The 23,096-nt window shown below is 33.9% G+C and overlaps 4 protein-coding genes, 1 non-coding gene and 1 pseudogene across 9 annotated transcripts; 4 read left to right on the plus strand and 2 right to left on the minus strand.

Moving 5' to 3' along the window:
• The first annotated feature begins 2,306 nt into the window (after positions 1 to 2,306).
• Positions 2,307 to 3,633, plus strand: LOC124842384 (brassinosteroid-responsive RING protein 1 pseudogene; annotated as a pseudogene).
• Positions 3,634 to 5,320: 1,687 nt separating this feature from the next.
• On the minus strand, positions 5,321 to 7,313 carry LOC124842379 (uncharacterized). Its single transcript, XM_047318846.2, has 8 exons — positions 7,061 to 7,313; positions 6,962 to 6,983; positions 6,699 to 6,755; positions 6,536 to 6,617; positions 6,107 to 6,202; positions 5,883 to 6,007; positions 5,766 to 5,784; positions 5,321 to 5,678 (listed from the first exon to the last, which is right to left on the minus strand). Exons 1-8 carry the CDS (start codon positions 7,158 to 7,160, stop codon positions 5,544 to 5,546), a joined length of 636 nt encoding a protein of 211 aa, XP_047174802.2. The 5' UTR covers positions 7,161 to 7,313; the 3' UTR covers positions 5,321 to 5,543.
• Positions 7,314 to 8,696: 1,383 nt separating this feature from the next.
• LOC124842380 (zinc finger protein CONSTANS-LIKE 1-like) lies at positions 8,697 to 10,790 on the plus strand. 2 transcript variants are annotated; one of them, XM_088100864.1, is made up of 4 exons: positions 8,697 to 9,547; positions 9,721 to 9,873; positions 10,139 to 10,273; positions 10,354 to 10,790. In XM_088100864.1, exons 1-4 carry the CDS (start codon positions 8,966 to 8,968, stop codon positions 10,384 to 10,386), a joined length of 903 nt encoding a protein of 300 aa, XP_087956990.1. In that variant the 5' UTR covers positions 8,697 to 8,965; the 3' UTR covers positions 10,387 to 10,790. The 2 variants fall into 2 exon arrangements, with proteins under 2 accessions (XP_087956990.1, XP_047174803.1); XM_047318847.2 differs by having other exon boundaries at positions 10,382 to 10,790.
• Positions 10,791 to 13,321: 2,531 nt separating this feature from the next.
• Positions 13,322 to 15,201, plus strand: LOC124842376 (uncharacterized). Its single transcript, XM_047318842.2, has 3 exons — positions 13,322 to 13,459; positions 14,418 to 14,657; positions 14,914 to 15,201. Exons 1-2 carry the CDS (start codon positions 13,322 to 13,324, stop codon positions 14,622 to 14,624), a joined length of 345 nt encoding a protein of 114 aa, XP_047174798.1. The 3' UTR covers positions 14,625 to 14,657; positions 14,914 to 15,201.
• Positions 15,202 to 15,557: 356 nt separating this feature from the next.
• On the plus strand, positions 15,558 to 15,629 carry TRNAT-UGU (transfer RNA threonine (anticodon UGU)). The gene has a single exon. It is a non-coding gene; the product is annotated as a tRNA-Thr (tRNA).
• An 846-nt stretch (positions 15,630 to 16,475) lies between these two features.
• LOC124842381 (uncharacterized) lies at positions 16,476 to 21,084 on the minus strand. Of its 4 annotated transcripts, XM_047318849.2 has the most exons (3): positions 20,484 to 20,913; positions 20,080 to 20,148; positions 16,476 to 19,601 (listed from the first exon to the last, which is right to left on the minus strand). In XM_047318849.2, exon 3 carries the CDS (start codon positions 19,532 to 19,534, stop codon positions 16,553 to 16,555), a length of 2,982 nt encoding a protein of 993 aa, XP_047174805.1. In that variant the 5' UTR covers positions 19,535 to 19,601; positions 20,080 to 20,148; positions 20,484 to 20,913; the 3' UTR covers positions 16,476 to 16,552. The 4 variants fall into 4 exon arrangements, with proteins under 4 accessions (XP_047174805.1, XP_047174808.1, XP_047174806.1 ...); XM_047318852.2 differs by lacking the exons at positions 20,080 to 20,148; positions 20,484 to 20,913 and adding an exon at positions 20,932 to 21,084; XM_047318850.2 differs by lacking the exon at positions 20,080 to 20,148.
• Positions 21,085 to 23,096: the final 2,012 nt, after the last annotated feature.

Consider the following 23,096-nt stretch of genomic DNA (forward strand, 5'->3'; position numbering starts at 1 on the left):
AGACTCCAAATTAATTCAAACTGGGCGAAAGGTGTGTGTAAAATTAGTGGAAAAATTATTTCATAAAAGAGTATTTAATTATTTGACAATTACATATTATTGATTAATTTAAAATGTTATTATTATTATTAATATAAAAAGTTGTTAATTGATAGTATAAATGTGAAAGCTTGGTTTTGATAAAATAAGGGAAAAGTAAAGAAAGAGTGAGAAGAAGGAACGAGAGAAGTGTTAGTGAAAGTAAGAGTGTGATTAATTTATTTATGGCATTGAGGAACAATGAATGGGGACCAATAGTGTCTTGGATGCATCAGACAAGATGTCAGAAGAGATTAGGAATAGGGAGTGTTTGGCGTTGCTCATGCCATTGCCTGTCTCTCTGTCTCTCTTGTGCCTCCTCACTCACTGCTGCCCTAACCTAAACTAAACCAAACCAAACTCAACAAAACAAATTCTTCTTCTCTTCTCTTCTTTTCTCTTCTTCTCCTCCATTGCTTCCAGCCCATTCTGCCTCCTTCATGTGCCCATCTCCCTCAATCATATCTCTCTCCCCTACATTATGTTACCAATCAAACACACTTTTTCTAGTTTTTCTCACAAAAATTATATCATGTATGTTTTTCAGTTAAGATCTGTACACTCTTTTACTGGAACAGTATTTAATTTAAATTATTTGCATTTCGCTATAACTCATGAAGGCGGAGAATAATCCTGTTGTGGTTATAATTATGTTATTGAAAATGGCAAAAAGGTAATATTGATGAGTTCACGGGTTTTGCTGGTAAGTGAACTTCCCATCAATCTATTTCTACCTAAAATTTAACGCTACTTGCAATTCTGAAACATGCTTTAAACGCATACAGAAATAAGCCTAAGTCATGGACCCCTATGCAACCTACCATTTATTACTACTATAGGGGTAGCCTACTTTTATATTGCCCTTCAATTTGATTCTTCGGTACTATTATTTTAGTCTTCTCTAGTACATCTTATTGTTATGTCACAAATTTTTAACTTTTTTCTAATGCAATCGATGAATCACAGTTTTGTAAGTTTTCTTGGAGACTGATAGAATAATTGTGTAACTAGAATTTTCATTTGGCAGCAGGAGTTAATGTAAAAAAGTGTCATGTCATGCATTTATCCATGGAGTGGTAGTTGATGGTATCTTGGGCGTCTTCACGGTCTTCTCTACTCTGGAATAGTCTTCGAACAAAGGGTTTGAATAAAGTACTCTTCTTTCTTAGATGTTGTACACTACGTGTGGTTCTGCAGAAAAGCCAAAGTCCAAATTCACATTATGATATTTAAGATGCTACAACTACGAGTTAAAGAAAAGGATAAAGTGATTGGGGACAGAGTTCTTTCCTTTTTGCTAAAAACACGAAAAAATGGTAAATGATTGAATAAAAAGAGAAAGTTTGAGGGATAATCTTTTTGAAAGAGAGAGAGGCATGTCTCAAAGCATGTCAAATGTTGTTCCTTTACCATTCTTCGGTTGATTCAACTCATCGCCACCACTCTCTATTTTCTTCTCGAGTGGCAAGGCAGATGGCAGTAGTAATGACAAATTTCATCTGTCAGAGGATCGAAATTGACAGTCAAACACTCAGAAGGTTAAATGATCTTATCTGGAAATTAATTACAACTTCCATGTCCTATACTCTGACACCAAATTAATGTGCGCAAGAAGATATTTTAAGTGTAACGATATAGCATCCAAGTCGTTGTTTTCCACAGAAGAACCTTTTTGAAATTTTCTGCTCAAAAAATTAATGCTCCAACGTATTGCCCAATTCAATCAGTGGGGTTTTGAGTCATTAGTTATACACTCCCCAATGCATATGACCAAAGTTGACCGGTTGAGATTACAGAGTAATGTACTCCAAAAAAAATTATAGACAGAAGGCATCGTTCCAAGGTTTTAGGAGAAAATCTTGTTGTCATCATGAACAATTTGTTATTGAGATTATGGCAGCTGTGATTCTGTTACTGCTCCGGTCCAGTCATGGTATTTACAGTAGTTACCAGCCATGATTGAATTTTCACTCGTCTGCCTATATTTTATTTAAGCTGGACTTGTTGATACACAATAATCCCTTTTGAGGACATGTTAAGATATTTGCTGATAAAAAAAGTTCTGAGATATTTAATGACACGTCAATTCATGAGCTAACACAGTTGTTTCATAAGTAATTACAAGTGCTGACACCGGGATATGAGTTCTTTCAAAACTTATCCACAGCATAACTTGTTCATTTATTTTGCCAGTTGTTTTGTTTTCCTTCATCTACTGTTTAAATGGACACAAGGGATCTGATTTAAATTGGTGATCTTGTTTAGAACTTATTAGTACCAAAATTTTCGTACCTTTAAAAGAAAAAATCCTGCGAGTATTTTGATTCGAAGTGGGGGAGGAGCAGGAGAACGTGAAATGGAGTGAGTTGGGTGCAGAGAATCGATAAGAATATTTGGTTGCCTGTATTTAGTAGAACAATGATTCAAGGAAGAGAGAGAAGGAAGGATTAAAATAACAGGAGAAACCAACGAATAAGACAGCAGTTAAAGGTAGCATAAAGCACAGTACTGTACATGCTTTTCGGGTCATTACTTTATGATCAAAATATTGTCCCATTTCATCTCATCTCCATGCTCCATGCTCCATGCCTGCCATTTTCAACAAAACCAAACCCCAATTTCGGTATTTCAACATCAAAATCTCACCCCTCCAATAACCCATCTATTTAACGCCTCCATCAAAACCAAACTGTCACCTCTTGCTTCTTCCTCACACCAATATTTTCATCTCCAGATACTTCTGCCTGTGACTCAAAAACATGGGATTTCCAGTGGGGTACACAGAATGGGTGCTACCCAAGGTGCTTCTTCATCTGCTATCCGTATTGGGCCTCATCAGAAAACTCCTCACCATCCTCTTGTGCTACATGGGCTTCCACGATTTCTTCGAACCCGACATTGCGTGGCCCGAGAGGCTGCCGGAATTGCAGTCGGTGTCGGCGGTGCTGATCCGGGAAATCCTGCCGGTGGTGAAGTTCTCGGAGATGGCGGGGGCGGAGGGGGAGGCGGCGGAGAGTTGCGCTGTGTGTCTGTACGAGTTCGAGGGAGACGACGAGATCAGACGGCTGACGAACTGCCGCCACATATTCCACAGAGGTTGTCTGGACCGTTGGATGGGGTACGATCAGAGAACGTGTCCCCTCTGTCGGACGCCCTTCATACCCCACCATATGCAAGCTGCCTTCAATGATAGACTGTGGGCTGCTTCAGGAATCCCTCAATTCTACTACAACGATGAATGAAACCGTCACTGTTCCTTTTTCTTTTTCCAACATTTAAGGATGCATGGATGTTAACCCTCTTCTTCGCCATCTTTCTCTTGTACATATTATATACGCAACTTCAAACAAAATCCAAAGCTCATAACTGTTGTTAATTAGATATATCCCTTTTAATTATTTTAGTAGCATTTACCACCATCAACCCAGTGCTTAGATTTGCGATCTTTTATTGCTAACGAATTCCGGTTTTGATGTATTGCGTACAAGAACTGTATCACACTGCTAGTCGTCTGCTCCTTTATCGGTTTTACCTCCATGGAAATCAGACAAAGCTTGTACCTTTTTCGACTCCAACACATCATTAATTTTGAACATAAACATACCATATTACATAAAAGACGACATGGTCGTGTTTTTACTGTCATTGCGGCGATAGATCCTTTTCCCTATTTTCAATGTTTAATTAATTTGTACTTCTTTTTAGATTTGTAATTCGTGTTTTTTCTATCCAAAAGTAACATCTATTTCGCTTGTCTGAAGAATGATAGATTAAATTTTGAGTTTCTCATTCATTACTTAGTCAAATGTAAAAAATAAAAATAAACAGCGTCGATAATAGTAAACAGTGGCATAAGTTATTCGAAGAATAAGTTTTTGAGAATATATTTATAGGATGAAAATTTTTTAGAGGATAGTTTATTTTGTAAAAGAATTTAAATTTTTCAATAAAATGTGTTATTTAAATAGAATATTTTTGAAATTTATAGAATAATTTGATTGCGTAAAGTGTGAATTATGGCTAAAAGGAATAAACAAATAAATCAAATATTTGATCTTGCTGGGCTGATACTCTACTGGGATCCACAAAAATGAATGGAGTGTTTTTCCTTACACCACTCCACAATTTTTTTTCTGTATCTTTATACTTTTAAAAATTTTTCAAAATCACTTGTATTTTAAAAAATCCTATATGTCATTTCTTTTCCTTAACGGATTTCAAAATAGATTTTTCAAGCTTTCAATAAATTTTAAAATCGGTTAAATTTTTCAAAAAAGATCTTGAAATTTATTAAAAAATTCTTTTTCATCGATTTTCAAAACATATTCGTTGAAGAATATCGATTTCAAAATTTGTTAAAAAATTATTAGAATTTGAAATTTATTAAAGAAGATTATTCTTGGAGTGTAAAAGTACATGAAGAAATGTGGAGAGGTAGAAATAGAAATACTCAAAGGAATGGACCAATTATAAAAGAAAGAAAAAAACAGTTATTTGTGAAAGAAAACCTTTTAGAAACTTTGTCAAGATAGTAATAAGGCATTTCGTTATCTCCAAAAAATAAAAAGAATATTCCCAGCTGAAATATCTTCTTATCTCTACATCCGCATAAAAGTAATAAAAATAAATAAAAATACTGATAAGTGTCTTTAGGACACATCAATGAAATAAAAATATTTAATAAAAAAATCTATTATTATTAAAAGCATACAAACAATGTAGTAGTTAATTTTTTCTATAATTTATATGTTAAGAAATTGTTCTGATAATAATAAAACCATTATTTTGAAGTATCTATTAGCAAGAATAACAAGTAAAACCGTCTAAAACAAGAAAAAAATAACGAGATGTTATCGGAAAGGAAAAATCTTGTTTGACACTGTTTCGCAATCATTTAACATGATAAAATAGTCATAAAAAAATAATTTTTTACATTTGTAAAAAAAAAGAAATGAAAAATAAATAAGAATAATATTAAATGAGTGTAAAAATTTTTACGTGTCAAAATACTGTTAATGAGTATTAATGAGCAATTAGTAAACCATATACAAGCGAATTTAAAATGACATTCTATAAAATCTTTGAAAAAAACAATTTTACCTGTATGCGAATTGCTTGACTTATTTATTTTTATGGGATGAGAAGACTTTATATTTACGTTTGTACTTTCTAAAGTTTTTGAATTTGATATTAAACATTTATTATAAATGGTATAAGTAATGACTATGACTATAATAACACATTAAAAAAAAAATGAGTCTAAATCAGTCTTATAATAAAATTAACAGTAATGATATTTCTAATAGACATGAGACTTTCAAGACTAACATAATCAGATAATAAAACCGTTTTAAAAATTCAGAAACTAAACGAGGATTTACTCAATGTGTTCACATGAATAAAAGAAGTTGATGGAAATGCAACCCAAGAATAAATCATTCTTTAAGGAGAAGGAGGAAGCGTTCTTAGGCATGTGAATACCCAACAAAAGGAGGAACTGCCTGATCAAAACGTGACATTTGTTGAGCACTGGGAACGCCCATTGCTGGTTGGGGTCCAAATTTTCCATCACGCTTGTCCATTTCAATCTTATGCTGAGTCTGCAAGTAAATTCCATTTATGCTGTAATTTCTAAACACTTACAACTAAATTATTGACGATTTATGAGTTATAGATGTCAATTTTACCTGCATGCAGGCACACACCCTACAAGATTCCAAAAGATACGCATAAATTAGCAATAAATTTCGCTATAAACTGCACAATCAAAGAGGAGAGAAAGGCTGCACAAAGAGAAGTCTTACGTGCAGTAGACAAAGTCAGCCAAGCAGGATAGTAGTTGGGAAGCCTCTCGAAGTTCACTATTTCCCACAATACAAGCAATGATAGAAAATATGCAGGCTAGTTGTTGAAGGCAAAACATGAAACCCTGAATGAATTACAAAATCAGTTAACAAAGTATCATAAATGAGACACTGTGAGTAGTATATTTTAGTTTGTGTGTGAAAGAGAGGCAGAGAGATTATACAATGATGCAATTATCACACTGCGTAGTTTGAATGTTAAATTCATCTTGTAACATAAACCGAGTTGAAGCCACTGAATTTCCAAAACAGCAGACAACCTGAAAAGTGAACGAGATAATACATGTAAAATGTAGCAGAAAAAGGCCTTGTAAATAAGCACAGAAAATACATGTAGAGTGACTTAGAAACCAGACAACCCAGTAAGAAGAAAGGTAAAATATAAATGAACTACAAGTCAACGTTCACCAAGTCAAGGAAGTCGAAAAACAAAAGGAGATTGACCTTAATTGGCATAGCAATAGAAAAGGAAGGCATTCTTAATTCATCAATCAGATTTCTGATAACAGAGAAATCATTATTCATTCGGAGGCAAATTAATTCAGATGTAAATTTTTCAAAAGGAAGCAAGAGATGTGAACAATGGTATATACCTCCACAGCGAGGCAGAGTTCAGGAAATTTGCTTTCTCCACAGCGACCGCTGCAGGGCATGTAACCAGCACAACATGTGTATCTGGAGCAAGCAAAACAAAACCATAAAACCACATAATCCAGATTGAAAAGTTAGGGAAACTTAAACTGAATAAATTATTACCTTGACATATCATCATAAAGAGCTCGTTTACGCAGCAGATATGATACACACGGTGCACTATAATTGGACAAATGCAAATTAGATTACCCCCATGAAATAGATACATTAAGAAAGAACTATAATTGTATGATTCAACTGGCAAGGAATTGGAGCAAAATAGGATCCAAGAAAGAGAGCGGCAATTTGATGATGAGGATATGTGAACACAAGTCAACGTTGACCCATGACTGAAAAATTGGAAACATTTGGAAGAGAAGACTTACCACCAGAGAGCAAAGCAGCAATCTGCATATATGGAGAACGAATACGTGAGGAGAGCATATGATGTGTTTGCGAATATGTTGGTGGAAGATAGAACTTACAAGGAGTGTCAGCTTGAATGGTAGTGAATAGATCAGTGTGCCAGAAATTGCGGAAGTTCTGGCGAAGCTGCATCTTCTCGATATGCTGCTGCGATGCCATTTTCTTCCTCTGCTTCACCTCGCCTCACCGATCATCAACCTAGTCTAACCAACCACAATAAATAAGGAAACGAAGACCCAACACAACGCAACTGAGAACAAGTCTTCGTGAGAAGTTTCAACGTTAAAAACAATGCTACCATTATTTTGCTTTTAAGTTTTGAAGTGATCACCAATTGGCTCATTCTTGACTCGTACGTAAGTTGACTCCTTATACCTGTCGTAATAGAGGAAAACCCAAAGAGTAAGATTTAGTACAAAACAAAACACAACTTTTACGAAGAAAAACACTTTAACCAGGTTTTTTAAAGATTACCGTATTCAATACATTTTTATTTTATTTTATTTAACACCAAAATTTCCTGAAAGTAAATACTATGATGTTTTAAATCATTAAAAAAATTAATATACGTAATACTATGATGTTTTCCATTTTAAAAATTTGAAATAGAAAAATGTGGAAACGAGAAAAAAAGGAAGCGCCGCTTAAGTTCATTGAAAAATATTTCGATAAAAAAATTAAAAGGATTTAACCACATTAGTTCACAATAAGAATTAAAAACTCTAAGTTGGGTAGTTCGGTTGGGCCCGTCCACCAAGTATTTTTGTGGTTAATTAAGTTTAAGGTTCTGTTAACAGTGCGTTTAAGTCGTATATCAATGATTGGAAATGACTGCTTCTGCTATAAAAAATAGTTTAAATAATATTGACCATTTTTTTCTGCGTATTATCAAATGTTTTTCCTACTCAATCATCATTTCTATTTGGATGCTCGAACAATGGAATAATAAAATCTTTAAGAGTGGAATAAATAATTTGTTTTCTAGGTTTGATTGTTCATTGGATCTCAATAAAAGTAAAGAGGGAAAACCATGTTGGTCTGGACCTTCTATAATTATAAGTTAAATAAATTTTATTCAAGTTTTAGGTTTGATTTTAAGAAAATAGAGCCATCCGATTATATTAAAAAAATAATATATTTTTTTATTAACCATTGATTTTCCATATTATTCTTTTCACACTTCAGCAAGTAAAATAATTTTAAATTGATGATTACTTTTTTTTTTATCAATGTTGGTCAAAAATAATCATCAATTAAATTTTATTAAGATATTTCAATTAAGATTGAAATTGACTTCGACTATAATATTATTCTTTTCATAATTATTTCGGCTGAATGAACTAATGAGTTTTAACTGAACTGAAAACACACCAATAACATAAAAGAAAAATATTAAATTATGCAATTTGAAGGAATCAATTTTTTTTTTATAAATTTCAATTTTTTATATAATTTATAACAAAAACAATTTTATTTTCTTATGAAATTCAATTACTACATCAGAAATTAAATCTAATTTGTAGTGTTTTATTTCCTATACTTGAAAGAAGTAATTATTTGTAACATATTTCTAAAATAATCTATCAAAATCAATTACTTTTAAACAGTAATATTTCCGTAACATTCACTCTTACAAAAGTATAAGGGCAACATTGGGAGAAAATCATATTTTTATAGGGAACGAACAAAGAGAAGCATGAACTCAAACAAACGCACTCGTTGTCTCTCTCTGTGTCATGCCATGAGAGAGAGAGAGAGAGAGAGAGAGAGAGAGAGAAGAGTTAGTAATGAATTTGGAATTGTGTTGTTTCTGTAGTGCAGGCCCTCCATTAAATAAGTCAGAGCTTTGCGGCTTCGCATAAACAAACACAAAAGCTTTATCACTTTCATTTTTTCATTGAGTCAAGAAACCTAGAACTTTCCTTCAGTTGTAGAGGACTCAGGGTAGAATACTGTTAATTTCAATGTCTTCTGATCTTTATACTTTTGACATTCCTTTCCCCAGACATTCAGACACAGACAACATGGTCTCCTATGAAGCAGATGGAAATCTTATGTTTTCCTCTGATCCTTATTCCTTCCCTTTCCTCATAGCCTCTCCGGTTCACGATGTGGCTAAAGGGAATTTTAACAATTCTCTTCACCCTTCTTTTTCCTCTTATTCTCCTCAGCAAAACCAGAGCCTCTGTCATGCTAACCTGGCGCAGCCTCTATCAAATGGCTCAAATATAAAGTCTGAGTTTAGAAATTTCTCTGCTTTGCATGGCTCCGAAGTGACAGGTGAGGAGTTCCAAATGGGTGTGGATTACTCCTGCAATCAGCACTTTCTTTCTCAAACTTTTCATGCTTCTTCTGATAGTGCATCGAAGGTAATACAAAGGAGCTTCAGCTGTAACTCTTTCGGGGTGAAGCCAGGTTTCCCCTTTGAACCTCACCCCGACACTCTCATGGATTCCCCAAATTTTCAATTGCATGCTCTGATTTCCCCCGAAAACAGTTTCTTCACGGGACAAATGAGGAGGGTGTACAGTACTGGAGATTTACAGGTTCAGTAACAAACCCACTTCTTAAATTTATTAACTTTATTTTTAATGTAGTACTTATCTTCGTTTGTGATTAATATCGTCATGATTGTCTTTCGAAGGTTAATTACCAAGACAGCAAATAGAACATATTTATTTTATTTTTATTATTAAACTTCGTTTTAGTTTCTGTTCAGAACACGAAAGCAACAGATATGTCTCAAGTGGAGAGCCCCTTGTTGGAGGAAGCATACTTCAAAGTGGGGCGTTACAGTGCCGAAGAAAGAAAAGAAAAAATCTCTAAATACAGAGCGAAGAGAAGCCAGAGGAAGTTCAACAAGATTATCAAGGTACAGAAGACAGTAGTGTTTGTTTGGAGATAAATATGTTTTTGCTTTTTTAATTTTTATTTTGACGTGTATTTGACTGTTCGATTAGTGCTAATAATTGAAAGACAAGAATGAGAATGGTGCATTAGTTTATGAAAGATGCGGAGGAATTTAGAGGGAAATATATACGAATGCATGATTAAGAGAAGAAAATGATAAAGAATAGAATTGAAAAAGAAAAGGGTCTGAATGTGTTGTTTTTTATTGTGGTACCAACCAAAACCAGTATGCATGCCGAAAGACGCTAGCCGACAATCGAACCCGCATACGTGGCAGATTCGCTCGCAACGACGAAATCAGCGAGATTCCGAAATCACTTTCTTCAACTTCGACAACAGAAGAATATGAAGACGAATTCTGGGTAAATACTATTTATTAACGTTTGATTGCTCTTCTTAAATCTCGATTAATAACACATTGTCATGTTCTAATAAGTTAAAGTTCGTGTCTGAGATATATTTTTATGCAGGTTGAGTTCATCGAAGGATTAAACGAGGAGGTCATCGGTTAGATGGAAGCAGAGTTATGGAGCTCCAAAATTTCAGTTTCTGTATTTATGTGTCTTTGGAGTCTTGACAGAAGCATCTTTTTGGATGACCCTTTCTATGATACCACTTAGAACGAAACAAAACAGCCTTTTGTAAGCAAAGGAAAGATTACAAAAGGCTTTTCAATTCATCTCAATTAATAAAGTCTAAGTATATTTGGAGCATAAGATATGGTAGGGAAGTCAAATGTAAGTTGGGAAGTTATAGGTTGTTTTTTTTTGCTTAATTCTATTTCATTTTGATTTCTCCTTTCTATTATTGTTTTCCATTTGTTCATTGTATATAACCATGTATCATATTCAATAAATGTATGGTTAGAAAATATGTACACACTTTCTACTCTTTCTCCTATGCTCATCTTAAACAAAAACGATAAAAATAGAAAGGATGAAATATCTTTTTAATTCTTATAATTTTATGCAAAATTAACATTCGTTCTCAAACTTTAAATATAAATTAACGCAATTATTTTAATTGTCAATCACCTTTAAAAATTAAAACATGTAATTAGGGGGCGCGAAAAGAAAAAGAAACATGCACTTGAATTGAAGTAATGAATTCGTTTTGTATTGAAGTGGCAAATATAGTGTGTTTCGGTGCATTATTAGAATTTTGTGAAGTGGGCTTCTCTTTTCCAATCAGATACTGGTCAAATAAATTCCAAGGATAAAGGACGGTTATTCAGTAGTTTATCTTTATATTTTTATGCTGTCAAATCATTGCCCATCATCATTATATTTAACACAACAACATTAAATCTAAACAAAAAAACAGGGGCCTCCAGTTTCTTAACATAAATTTTATTTTTCAGCCCTGTCGGTCTGTAATGGAACTTCATTGGTAATAATCTAATATATCCTCTACAAAGTTAACTTTTTCTAATTTAAATACAAAACAGTCATGTGGTACAAGTCTTCCATGATTACCTCATTTAAATTTCTTTTACCTTAAGTGTATAGTTTTTTAATTTTATAACAAGCATTCTAAATATCATATTACCAATATTTGTATTTAATAAAAGTATATTTTTTTATGTTAAAAATATACGATCGTTCAATATATGAAATATAAAAGTATTGCATATACAAATAAAAATAAACAAAACCTTGAAGATATATCATCAGACAACAAGATACCAGGACACGACTGCTTTTACAGATTCTCCTGTTAAATTATGAGGTGTCAGTACAAAGAGATGCTTCTGATATTTTTAGATAATATCCATTTTCATAGCCCTCTTAAACTTTGGCATCTTTTTGTACATTTTAATAATTAAATAAAAAAATATTTTTAGCTCGAAGCAATCGGTTGAAGAAAATTATATCTGTGTAATTAATTCATTGAATTAATTTTTTTACACAGATAATTGTTAATTCATTTAACTAGAAAATATGTACTAAAACTTAGTTAATAAATATAAATTTTGTAAAAATGTATTGACATGAAACGTTATATAACGGACATTTTTGGATAACAATATATTTATCTGTTTATTGCTTATGGTTTTGAGTTAATTTGAATTCTTGTTGTCTTAATTAGATTAAAGATGCTTTTAAATAGAAAATAATGTAGATGGGGTAATTATTAAGTTGAATAATAAAAAGATTACTGTGTCACTTCGAGATGAGTGGAATAATATTCCTAATGGCACCACCAAGAAGACGGATTATTTAGTCCTATTTTTATTTGAGATAAATTAGATAGTTCCACAGTTAAATATTATAAGAGAGAATAATAAAGATATTTTTAAAATAATGAAAGTAAAAATGAAAAATACGTGCATATACTAATAAAAGTAAAAATGTTAATGAAATATATACAAACATACTGATTAAATATATTTATTTTATGATTTTTTTAGTTACCCTTACTCTTCTTTTTATTTTGGGATACATGCATAATTATGTGAAAGTAATTTGATACAAGTTAAAACTCAGGAATTTAACAGCGACAACTTATAAAAACTCCTAAATCTAATTAGTAAGAAGTAATCTAAATGTTCTTTTTCATGAAAGGTTTGACATTTTGGAATGAATGATGAGAATGGTAGAAAGGGGGCACTTCCACAAATGCAAGGGTAAGCTCTTTTTGACAATAGCTTTGTGGGTGTTTTTGTTTAGTATGAAATTCATTGTACATGATCAAATTCAATTTGCCTACGTTAAAGGTAAAAGCAAAGAGAATATTCGAGTCAACTTCCAAGGTCTTCGCATGCAGGTTCCTCACTGACAATGTTCATAGTATCCTCAACGATCTCACCAAATATCTGATAGCGACACATTTCGTGATGTCTAAGTGCGTTTGCACGCATTTCTTTTCTTTGCTTTCTATTAACTCCACTACCAAAATTTCTTCCATAGCAAATCAAATTCTATACATTTCAAATTATAAATTCAAAATTTCAAATTAAATAAAAAAAAATAAAGATGAGTAACATTTTACAACATGTATATTTTTTGTTTCAGGCCCAATACTCATGTGGGCTGGGCCACACCGACATGGAAGTAACGTTCGTTAATATCATACGTGGAAAAAGATTACGCGCCAATAGCTTAACTGAAGCAGTTTCATTCTTGACTTGTCTGTTCATCTTTAAATACAGTTCCACTGCACTCTTCTACGTCTCAGCTTCTTCTTTCTTACTATCTTTGATTTCGTTGCGCGCCATTTGCTTCTTTTCATAGTTATCTATTTTCGGTATTCATCAAACTTCTTTGTCTCTATTCATTAGTTCATCGTTCTTTTAATTCTGTTTGTGCGTAATCACTGAAAGGCTGTTCTTGTAAACTGAATGAATTTCGATAAATGACGCTGCAAGCAACTGTGCTAACTATTATTTTTTAACACTTAGGATCCGAGAAATGGCCAGTTATCGGGAAGACCCACATGAATCCAGCGCTCCACCGCCGGAGCCACCGCCGCAACGACCACGGCCATCACGCCCACCACCGCCACGACCACGGCCTTCACGCCCACCGCCACCTCCTCATCCCACCCCCGTGAGTTTCCCTCCCATTTTCTAATCACTATTATGTAGTTCTTGCGCATGCGTTACTTTTTTCTTTTACTTATTTGAAAAATAATCACTCAACCACTAAAAACTAGCGAGACCATCACGGTTAATATGAGCTAGTTTTGATAAATTTGTCATATGAATATTAGATTTATAATAAAACAAGCCTGATCAAGATTAATAATTCTCTTCCTCTCTCGCCCTTGACACATTCTTATGCATATATGCTTTCATATTTGTGTGTGTGTACTGTGTGCAAGATTATATGACCGATATATGTAAAGAAAGTGTTTAGTGTTAGAAGATGTTCAAGTGTACCTTTTCCCCAATTTAACTCAGTTTTCTATCTATTAAATTCACGGATCTTGGAAGTATATTCATCTTCATTTCTTGGAGCAGGAAAGGGTAAAAGATCTTCTGGCCCGGCCAATGCGAATTGAGTGAAATTAAGCTTTCTAGAAATTATGAATCAGACCCTCTACCCCGTACTATTGCAATTTCATTTTTTCGCCTCAAATTAATACCAATAGTTTCCATCAAATTACACTGGTGTTTGTTTGTTTCTACCATATACTATTCTACGTTTTTTTAGCATTTTTGTTTGTTTCTTTATTTCCTATCTTTTTGTTTTACCTGTTCTTCCTTTTTCCAAAGCGAGGATCATGTTCTCAAATTTTGTGCGGTAAATATGGGTAGGGATTCTTGATCGACTTCAGGTTTAAGAAGCTTTGATCACTCTTTTAAATATGTTTGATTATTCTTTGTTGTTGAACAAAGCACAGAGGACATACAGCATTTGGCATTTCTTTTTGGTGTAGAAGCTCTTTGAATTCAACTCCTTGTAACTGAGAATTTACAATTACCACCGAATTCTCATCCTCTAATAATTTTGTTGTCAATCTTTGTAGCATCGGTTCATTGATGTGTGTTCGTTCCCTCTGCAGAACCCAAGACTATTCAAGCTTCGATACTTCTTCAATAACACTTGCTTCTGTCCCAGACCGTTTCAAAAGTCCTCTAGGTCTCAAATTCCACCTGAGGCCCCAAAAATAGTATATGAGAATCCTTGGACCTCAGCTCGGTCAGACTGGCAGAAAAAATCGGAAATTGGACCTCAATCTTGCAATTCAGAGGAAGAGGAGGATATATAGGCACAATTTGTTATGATGGTGATGTTGCCACAGGTTCTTTATTCTACTTCTTTGGCTTTATGCATTAACTAAGCTTGATCACGCCATCGCAGTTATCTTATTCTGTTGGGAATGGACGTTATTATTTGATGAATTTTCATCATTTTATCCTCACGGTATGATGGGGAGATGCCAAAATTCTATTCAAATTGTCCGGTGTGTAGTCAAGTTTGTCATTTACTCATGATCGTCTGTCTTGTAGATTTTTTGAAACATAAGCTTATGAGTGTTTATGTTTCTTATAATGCAGGACGTAACTCGCAGAAAATTAAAGACGACAACTACTTAGTTTGCAATTCAAATGCACTTCCCATATAATGTAGAGAGTTCCCGAGGTTACGAAATCCATGTAGTTCTTTTGTTCCTTTTTATTTTCCACGATACCTTATGCTATGAAAAGCAAATACACAATGGCCACAACAGTAGAATGCAAAATTCATTTCTTTTCATTGTTCCTTTATTTGCAATTTGAAGACAGTTCAGGTGACATGTAAAGTGGGGTTAGTAGAGTTTGTGATGATGAGAAGTCTTGCACAGATAATCCTCCGAGATATGTTAGTTATATTACAGATTAAGTTTGATAATATACTTCATCCTCTTGTTTGATTCAAATATTCAGATTAAAGACTTCAATCGAAAGAAAGGTTAGTCATGTCATGCGATTCATTCTTATCTGAGAACTAAATAAGTTTTTTTTATTTCAATGCTGTATTTGAAATAAAAATGGCTTAAATAAACTTTATTTCTCCCACTACAACTTGTTTATTTAAGAATGAAAAGCAATTTAAAAAAAGTATATCTAATAATAAAAGAACACGTCAATTGAATTTTTTAATAAATATTTGATAATATAAGTTATAATTAAAACATTTTGTTTAATAAAAATATCAACAGGCCCTTATAGCTCAGTGGTAGAGCGTCAGTCTTGTAAACTGAAGGTCCGTAGTTCGATCCTGCGTGAGGGCAAAATTCAATGTTTTTTAATTTTTTTACTTCTTCAGATTAAAAGTTGCTGCAATTGTCGCAAATTCATTCAATCATTTCTGATGTAACTAAATGCATTTTATCTTGGTATTCTTTTTCTTTTATATGTATTTCTCAGACTTCTATGGTGAGTTTAAATAATGACAGATACATTGGATGCAGACGGTGCTAATAAAAATAGTCTGCAACTTTGATCAAGTTAGCTGGTAACTTCTGAAAACAACTTTTGTTGAATTTTGCGAGTAAAAAACATCATGATGACAAACATATACGTTCCATGTTCTGTTTTAATGTTTAATTAGTCGATAACACTAATACACGGTTTCCCTCAAAAAATACGAAGAAGGACAACAGGGAAATTCATCCATTAAATGACACCCGTTGTTGCACCCTCAAATTGAATCAACTCACCTTATAGCAGAAGCAAGTACAACTGTAGTTCCAGTTATTCATAACTTTAATGATTACAATTTATACCGTAACTGTATAAAAGAAAGAAGATCGACCTAAGACGAAGCTTTTATTGAAACATGTAAAGCATTGCTGCAAAGGCATCTTACGTCTGAATAAATATAATTTAGTGAATAATGAGATATAAACTTATATCAAATGGCAGGAATATGTGAAAGATGTGATATATCCTTAGATGAATGCATAAAACAAATAATTTGATTGTGTTCATAGCAGTGGGAATTGGGAAATAGCAGAAGGATCGTTATAGAATTTCTGTAGGGATGCGTACTAAGTATGTGAAGATAAGAAACAAAAAGGGATATTTTTTAAAATGGAAGGAATTTAGTTTGAGCTCTTTTACAAATGCTGTAGAGAGAACAATGAAATAGTATGCAGAAATTTTATTAGAAATGTTGTGTATGATTCTAGAGTTTCCTTACAAGATACAAAATCTAAGTCGAAGCGTGAATTTGGACATTTGCATTAAGCCTGGTAAGTTTGCTCAATGTTTCACGAGCTGATACTGTATCTGGGTGATCTTCACCACAAATTGAAGTCCTAATGAAAACAGCCTTCCGGATTAGATCATCCCCTACGTCAAACTGAGCACCTCTCAGCATGAGCTTGGCCCTTGTCTCGAGAACAGTGGCTCTAGTCAATGCTAACTCTTGCCAAAGGCAAGGGTTCAACTGAGCATTAGTCTGTATGGATCTCCAGCAAAGTGATTTGTCGAACCACTTGTCAACAGGGGTAACAAATGCTTGGTCTGCAGCTTCCAATGCATTGGTGCACAGACGCAGAAGCTCAAGGGCAGCAGTGCATCGAGAATATGTAATGAATGTGTGAATTGCAAGAGGCAGAACCACTCTTTTCACAAAATACAAAAGCTCAGACACTTTGAGCTCAACAATCACAGGATCGTGACCAAATCCAAACAGCAGAAAACATGCAGCCCATAAATGATCCAGATTTTGTGATATCGACCCGTTACTGATGATAGCTTGAATCATTGCCTGTGCAGCTCCAGTATTTTCTCTTTTCCGTGCATACAGTTTGAACACTTCATTGATATGGATATAGCCTTGCTTGGTACTGTTTCTTGCAATATTGAACCTCAGCAATAAAGAGGATGCTTCTAATTCTGGTTTTTTGGCGTAAGAGGATGGGAATCCACATGATAATAATTGAAGCATTTTTCTCCAGAAACACGTTCCCTGACATCTTTCTGGTACCTTTTCAGCAGCAAGTGCCAGTAGGGAAATCGGAATAGCACCAGGTGCAAACCATCCACTTACAAGCACCATTCTGGTGGCCAAGCTTCTTGGACCATCCGCATGATCAAATATGGAGAAACAAACGTCAAAGAGTTGAAGAAGGAAAGCGTTCTTCGTGAACGAGAGAGCTTCTTTATCACTCCATGGCATCTCCTTCAAAGGCATTCTGTTTATGGTATCTAGGAGCCTGCTTGGTGTTATGGGTAGTTCCGACAAAATTGCACTGATAATGGCAAGGCCAAGAGTTAACCTTCCAACTTTCTCCTCAATACTTCTCAGGGCATCAACCTCTGCCACCGAATAGTCCTTACTACTACCTACCATTAAAGACATTGCCTCAACTCCAGATAAGTATGAAAGTTTCAACGGTTCCAGGTTCATGATTCGAGGAAGGCGTGTTGATACAATTACATGGGTCTCAACCCCAAAACGAGGGAGAAGATCCATGACAAGTTTGTGATCCCACCAATCTTTTTCACTTTCCAAGTTATCAATGATCACAAGATATGGAATGTTTTTCATCAGTTCTTTGCGAACTCTAGAAATAGCAGCCACTTCCTGTTCTTCAAAGCTTCTTATTTTTGTTTTGTCCAAACTATTCTCGACTCCCACATCAACTTCTAAAAATGATCTGATATTTAGATAATTTTGTCTGATGTATCTGCTCTCCCCTCCTATCCATAAAACCATCTTGTATCTCTGATGAAATCTGTAAGCAAATTCAAGAATAAGTTCCGTTTTTCCAATTCCTGAATCCCCAGAAACACAAGCAATCCCTTTCCCATACAAAATCTTCATTCCGTTTTTCCTTTTAGTATACTTTCCCCGTTTGAGCCTCGGATGGTTATGCCTGTGAGAAAATTCAACACCTTGCATTTCAATGTCTTTTTCGGACTCTTTCCAGACAACTGGTTCTTTTTCCTTCCTTCTGTCGTTCCATCTTTCATCTATCATGTTGCTCTTGCCCCAACCAATTCTCACACTCTTTCTCCTGGGTCTGGCCTTAAGTTCAATATAATGTTGTTCTGCATCTCCTGTGACATCACCAAAAAGTATAAATTCTAACTGTGAAAGCTCTTTCTTTCTGCCTATAAAATTATCGTTTCTAATGAAAGGAAACTCCTCTTTTCCTACTTTTTCTCTCCACTTTGTCACACGTTCTGCGACACTTCTCCTTCCTAACCTCATTGCTATTAATGTGACAGCCCTCAATATGCAATCTCTCCAGTTGCCATCCTGAGCTTCCAATTTGCACTCATCAACCCGAGATAGCCCATGCACGGCATCTTTCCACTCTTGTTCCAACCCTTCATACGAAAGCCAAAGTTCCCCTCCATGTTTTTCCCACAGCTCACCCCTCTTTTCAATGATATCCCTGACAAGACAATCAGCTGGACTCAAATCAAAGTATATTGGGATCAAATTCTTCCTCCTATAGAAAAAATTCAGCTCCTCAATAGTGTATTGGTTCTTGAAAGACTTCTTTGTTATAATTACTATCCCAAAAGAAGCAGCATCCATAGCTCTCTCGGCAATGCCAAGTTTGCGGGAGCTCCTACTTCGAGCCCTGTCCGAAACAAAGCAACTGATGCCTTGAATTTCCAACTCACCACACAGCCATTTAGCAAATCGTAACAAAGGGGGTTTGCTTCCATGCAATCCTATGAAAACATCACAACTTCTCAGCCTATAAGAAGAAAATGATGTGGAACCTGGAGTTGAGGATGTTCTATGGTTTCTGTCTTTCTTAATTCGTCTTTCTCTCTGTCCAGAATAACCATCATCATGGCAATTGGAGTAACTAGATATGCTGCTACTTGAGATGCCAACTGGGGAAGATTTACGGTCAAGTTTCATCAAACCGCCTGAATTGCATCCAGCTGGAGATGCAGATACATCTGAGACATTACATCTAACATTTACTGTTGAATTTGGTTCTGGAATCTCTAAAGTGGTGCTTGAGGGAGTCAGACCTAAATGGACTGTGTTACTTTGAGTATCAAGCCTGGCTGAGTGTGATAATTGACATGATGATGGTGATCTGGGAGAGAAGAAGGGTGACTGATTTGCAGAAAAGAAAACAGAAGATGATGATGACATATTCCTTGTAGTCATGGCTGTCAAGGAACCAAATACGGGGCTTTCTTCCTGAATGTCCATGCCTGTTCTTGTAGGATTCCCAGTTATGCAAGATACCAAATCCCATGCACGCAACCACAATTTTTACCTGAAGTTTGGATGACGATGTCCAAGTCAGTCACAATTGCACAAATGTAGCCAAACTGAATGTTTTATATTGTTAGGTTCATGCAAGTGCAGAAATAAAAACAACATAAAAATATGGTAATAGAGCATCACCAAATAAGTTATACATCTCTATCTTTACATGACAGGTTAAACTTTACCCAAAGAATCAAATTCCTCGACCAAATAACTTACGAAAGGTGAATTTTAGGGGGAGGAGAGGTAAAACTTTACAGAAAGAGATTGATTCCGAACAGTGAATGCACCCCAAAAAATGGTATCTGCTTGGGGAATACAATCAATTGATGCAGAGTATTCGTGTCTCATTAATTGAATAACCAAATTCAAAAGCAAATAAGAAGGCACCATATCAGAAAAAAATACAATCAGCATAACCCCGTCTCGGAGAGAGAATTCAGAGAATCATAAAACTGCATTGGGATTCAGATCTGAATACTTACAGGGATACCAAACAGAAACACTATGGGTGGATTCTGTATTTCACCTCCAACCAAATCAATCTCTTTTCACTGAACATTCGAGGAAGGTCATAACGATTAAAACTTAGAACGAGCCCAGTTTGCAAGTACAACAACAGTGAAATAACTAACTGAAGAAAACCACCCAGAAACACATCATGACCACAACATTGCATAAATAAAGATACAGTACATACTATTCAATATAGCTATGATTAAAGCGTCCACTGGGTCACAACTATTGAGTGAAAGGCCAAAACACTTGGAAATTAAGTGGTGAGACTGAGACGTTTGGATGACCTGAGAGTATTTGGGAGACACCTCACACCGGTCACAGAAAAGAGGGAAAAGGACAGACTCGTTGAAAATGAAGGCAAAAACTGTACCTTTTTCTCAGAAGGGAAGAGAACAAGTCTTCTGGGGGTTCAGAAACTCTAGCTGTTTTTTGATAAGCACGCTGTTTTGTAAGTATATACATATATATATAACTGAAACCTGTCTCTGACCCTCTCAAAACTTCGGCCTTTCACACTCTGTCCATTATCATTATTTGTATGACTTTCTTCAACCTTTACAAGACATCTGCTTTTTAATTTTGGGTAGAGAAGTAGTATTTAAGTCTATATGAGTGTGAGAAAAATGGTGTTTGGGGAAGGAAGGAACAGGGTGGGAAGAAGGCAATGGGACCAAAGATGGGATCTGAGTAGGGTATGGTGTGAATGGAAGTAGGCTCCACAGCCATTTATACGAGTGTTAAATTTGCAGATATTGAGCAGTGTGATTTTGGAGCATTTGCATCGGTTTGTTAAAAAATTGAAAAAGATATAGAGTTACCTGTGGGGAGCTTAAAAGGCAACTTTGATTATGATAGTCGAAAGCAAAACGTGGAGTTTTGTACTTTGTTGGATATGTGACTGACGTTTTGAGGTTCTAACTTCTGAGGAATCCTTTCTCTGCCCTGCCACTTCTTTCTTCTTCTTCTCTCTCTGTTCCTCACTGTACTCTATTCTACTCTTTTTCTTTTTAAAGTACACACAAATTACATTTTTCCATTTCCTTATACTTGTAAACATTTCCCATCATTTTCAATAATTACACATTATTCCCTTGTAACTTACCAAATTATCAAATTATTTCCTTAAATAAATCCAACTGCCTGTTACTATTGCTCTTATATTTGTCTTCTAACATTCAAAACATTACTGTTCCAAAACGCCTCATTTTCACAAATATATACGTAAAATATTATGTAAGTTTTTTTAAATGTAAAGAGTAATGAGTTGTTATATTGAAATGTTTAACAGGAGTAATAATGATTATTTTTTATAAAAATATTTTAATTCATTCCTCATGCCAGAAATTGTTTTAGAAATTACTGGAAAACTATTTCCACGTTTCTTTCTGGGAATATTATTTTTTAAAGGTAAATAATCTTTTTTCAACTTCAAATTTTTAAGAAACTACAAATTTATTTTCTACCAAATAGTTGACAGTACACCGGATTAAAACAAATACACGATTTCTTGGTCAGTTACTAATTTATGATTTTTACTGGCATATATATAAATGGATATTTGAGTTGGGTTTGTGCGTATGGTTTATTCTGTTTATTTTGGTGAAAATATAAGAAAAAATAACTGAATATAGAATTACATCATTGGAATATATTTTTTTTCCTCTTCCACTGTAACATCATTGGTTATCAGTGCTGCTCTCACTCGTTTTATATCAATCTATATTTCACGTAGTATACTTTTTTATTTTTTAATTTGGCTTGCAAATTTTATCAATTTGTGATCAAAGAAATATTTGACACAACATGTACTAATTTAAAATGAAAACCTCAAGCCAATTAACATCATTACAAATATTTAATATTTATGCCTTAGCATTACAATAAATTTGTTTACTCTCTAAGTTTTTCTTTTTACATTTTAGTATTAATGGGTATAATTTACCAATGTATAAATATTTTATCTTTAATTAATTAAGTTTGGTCACCAAATTTGAAAAGAAAAAAAATTACTTATTTCGTTTAATTTGGCTGTGCAAAGAATTAAAAAAATGTGCATATACAAATATATAAATAGTATAAATAAAATGTATTATACAAGTATTTTGAATTTAATGAGTACTTAGAAGAATTACAAAATAAAATTGTGCATATAATTTACAAGAAGATTCATAATTTGATTAAAAAAACAGTTTACAGGGTATTTGTTTGAACTTAAACTAAAAAAGTAGACTTTTTAGTATAGAGAAAAAGTCGAATAATAAATGGTAAAATAACATTTTTATTTAAAATGTAGAGATAAAGTTGATTAAAATAGGAATAGGATGAATGAAACCAAAGATAGGATGATGAATTTGATTTTCTAATGTGTACAAATGATTTGAATGGAACAATCAAAGAGTACGGCAACCAATCAATCCATCTATATAAAACACCAGGACAGGACAAAAAAACTTCAAAAGTAGAACAGAGTTCGGACAATAATTATTTTTATATAAAACATGTATACCAGAAAATAATATTATATATATACACATTTAAGTAAAATTTAATTTTTATTTGTAGAAAAACATCTTTTACATAATAAATTAAAAAAAACTCTAACATGAAAGAAATTTGTTAGCTGCAACGGTCATAAATTGCATGGGTTTAGATTTTTGTTAAAGAGTTGCTATTGCACTCAAAGTAGGTGGATAATTAGTTAGAGTAATAAACCTATTAAAGTTATATTAATAAATTAGTATTGTATTATTATTAAATATTAACATAATACACATCACACACACATATGGATGAGTTATAATTTATTGCAGTAGTATTAGAAATTACATAGAGCACATGCTACCATGTGAGACCTCACCACATCCCAATTTATTATCTTTCTAGTGAATGGCTTGGATTACGCCACTTGCTACTAATACAACAACTTCCAGCGTTTTATAATATTTTTCCGTTAAATTTAAATTATTGATTACTTTTTATATCT

Source organism: Vigna umbellata, chromosome 10 (genome assembly GCF_029865625.1).
Source record: "Vigna umbellata cultivar VRB3 chromosome 10, Vumbellata_1.0, whole genome shotgun sequence".
Classification (NCBI taxonomy): Eukaryota; Viridiplantae; Streptophyta; class Magnoliopsida; order Fabales; family Fabaceae; genus Vigna; species Vigna umbellata.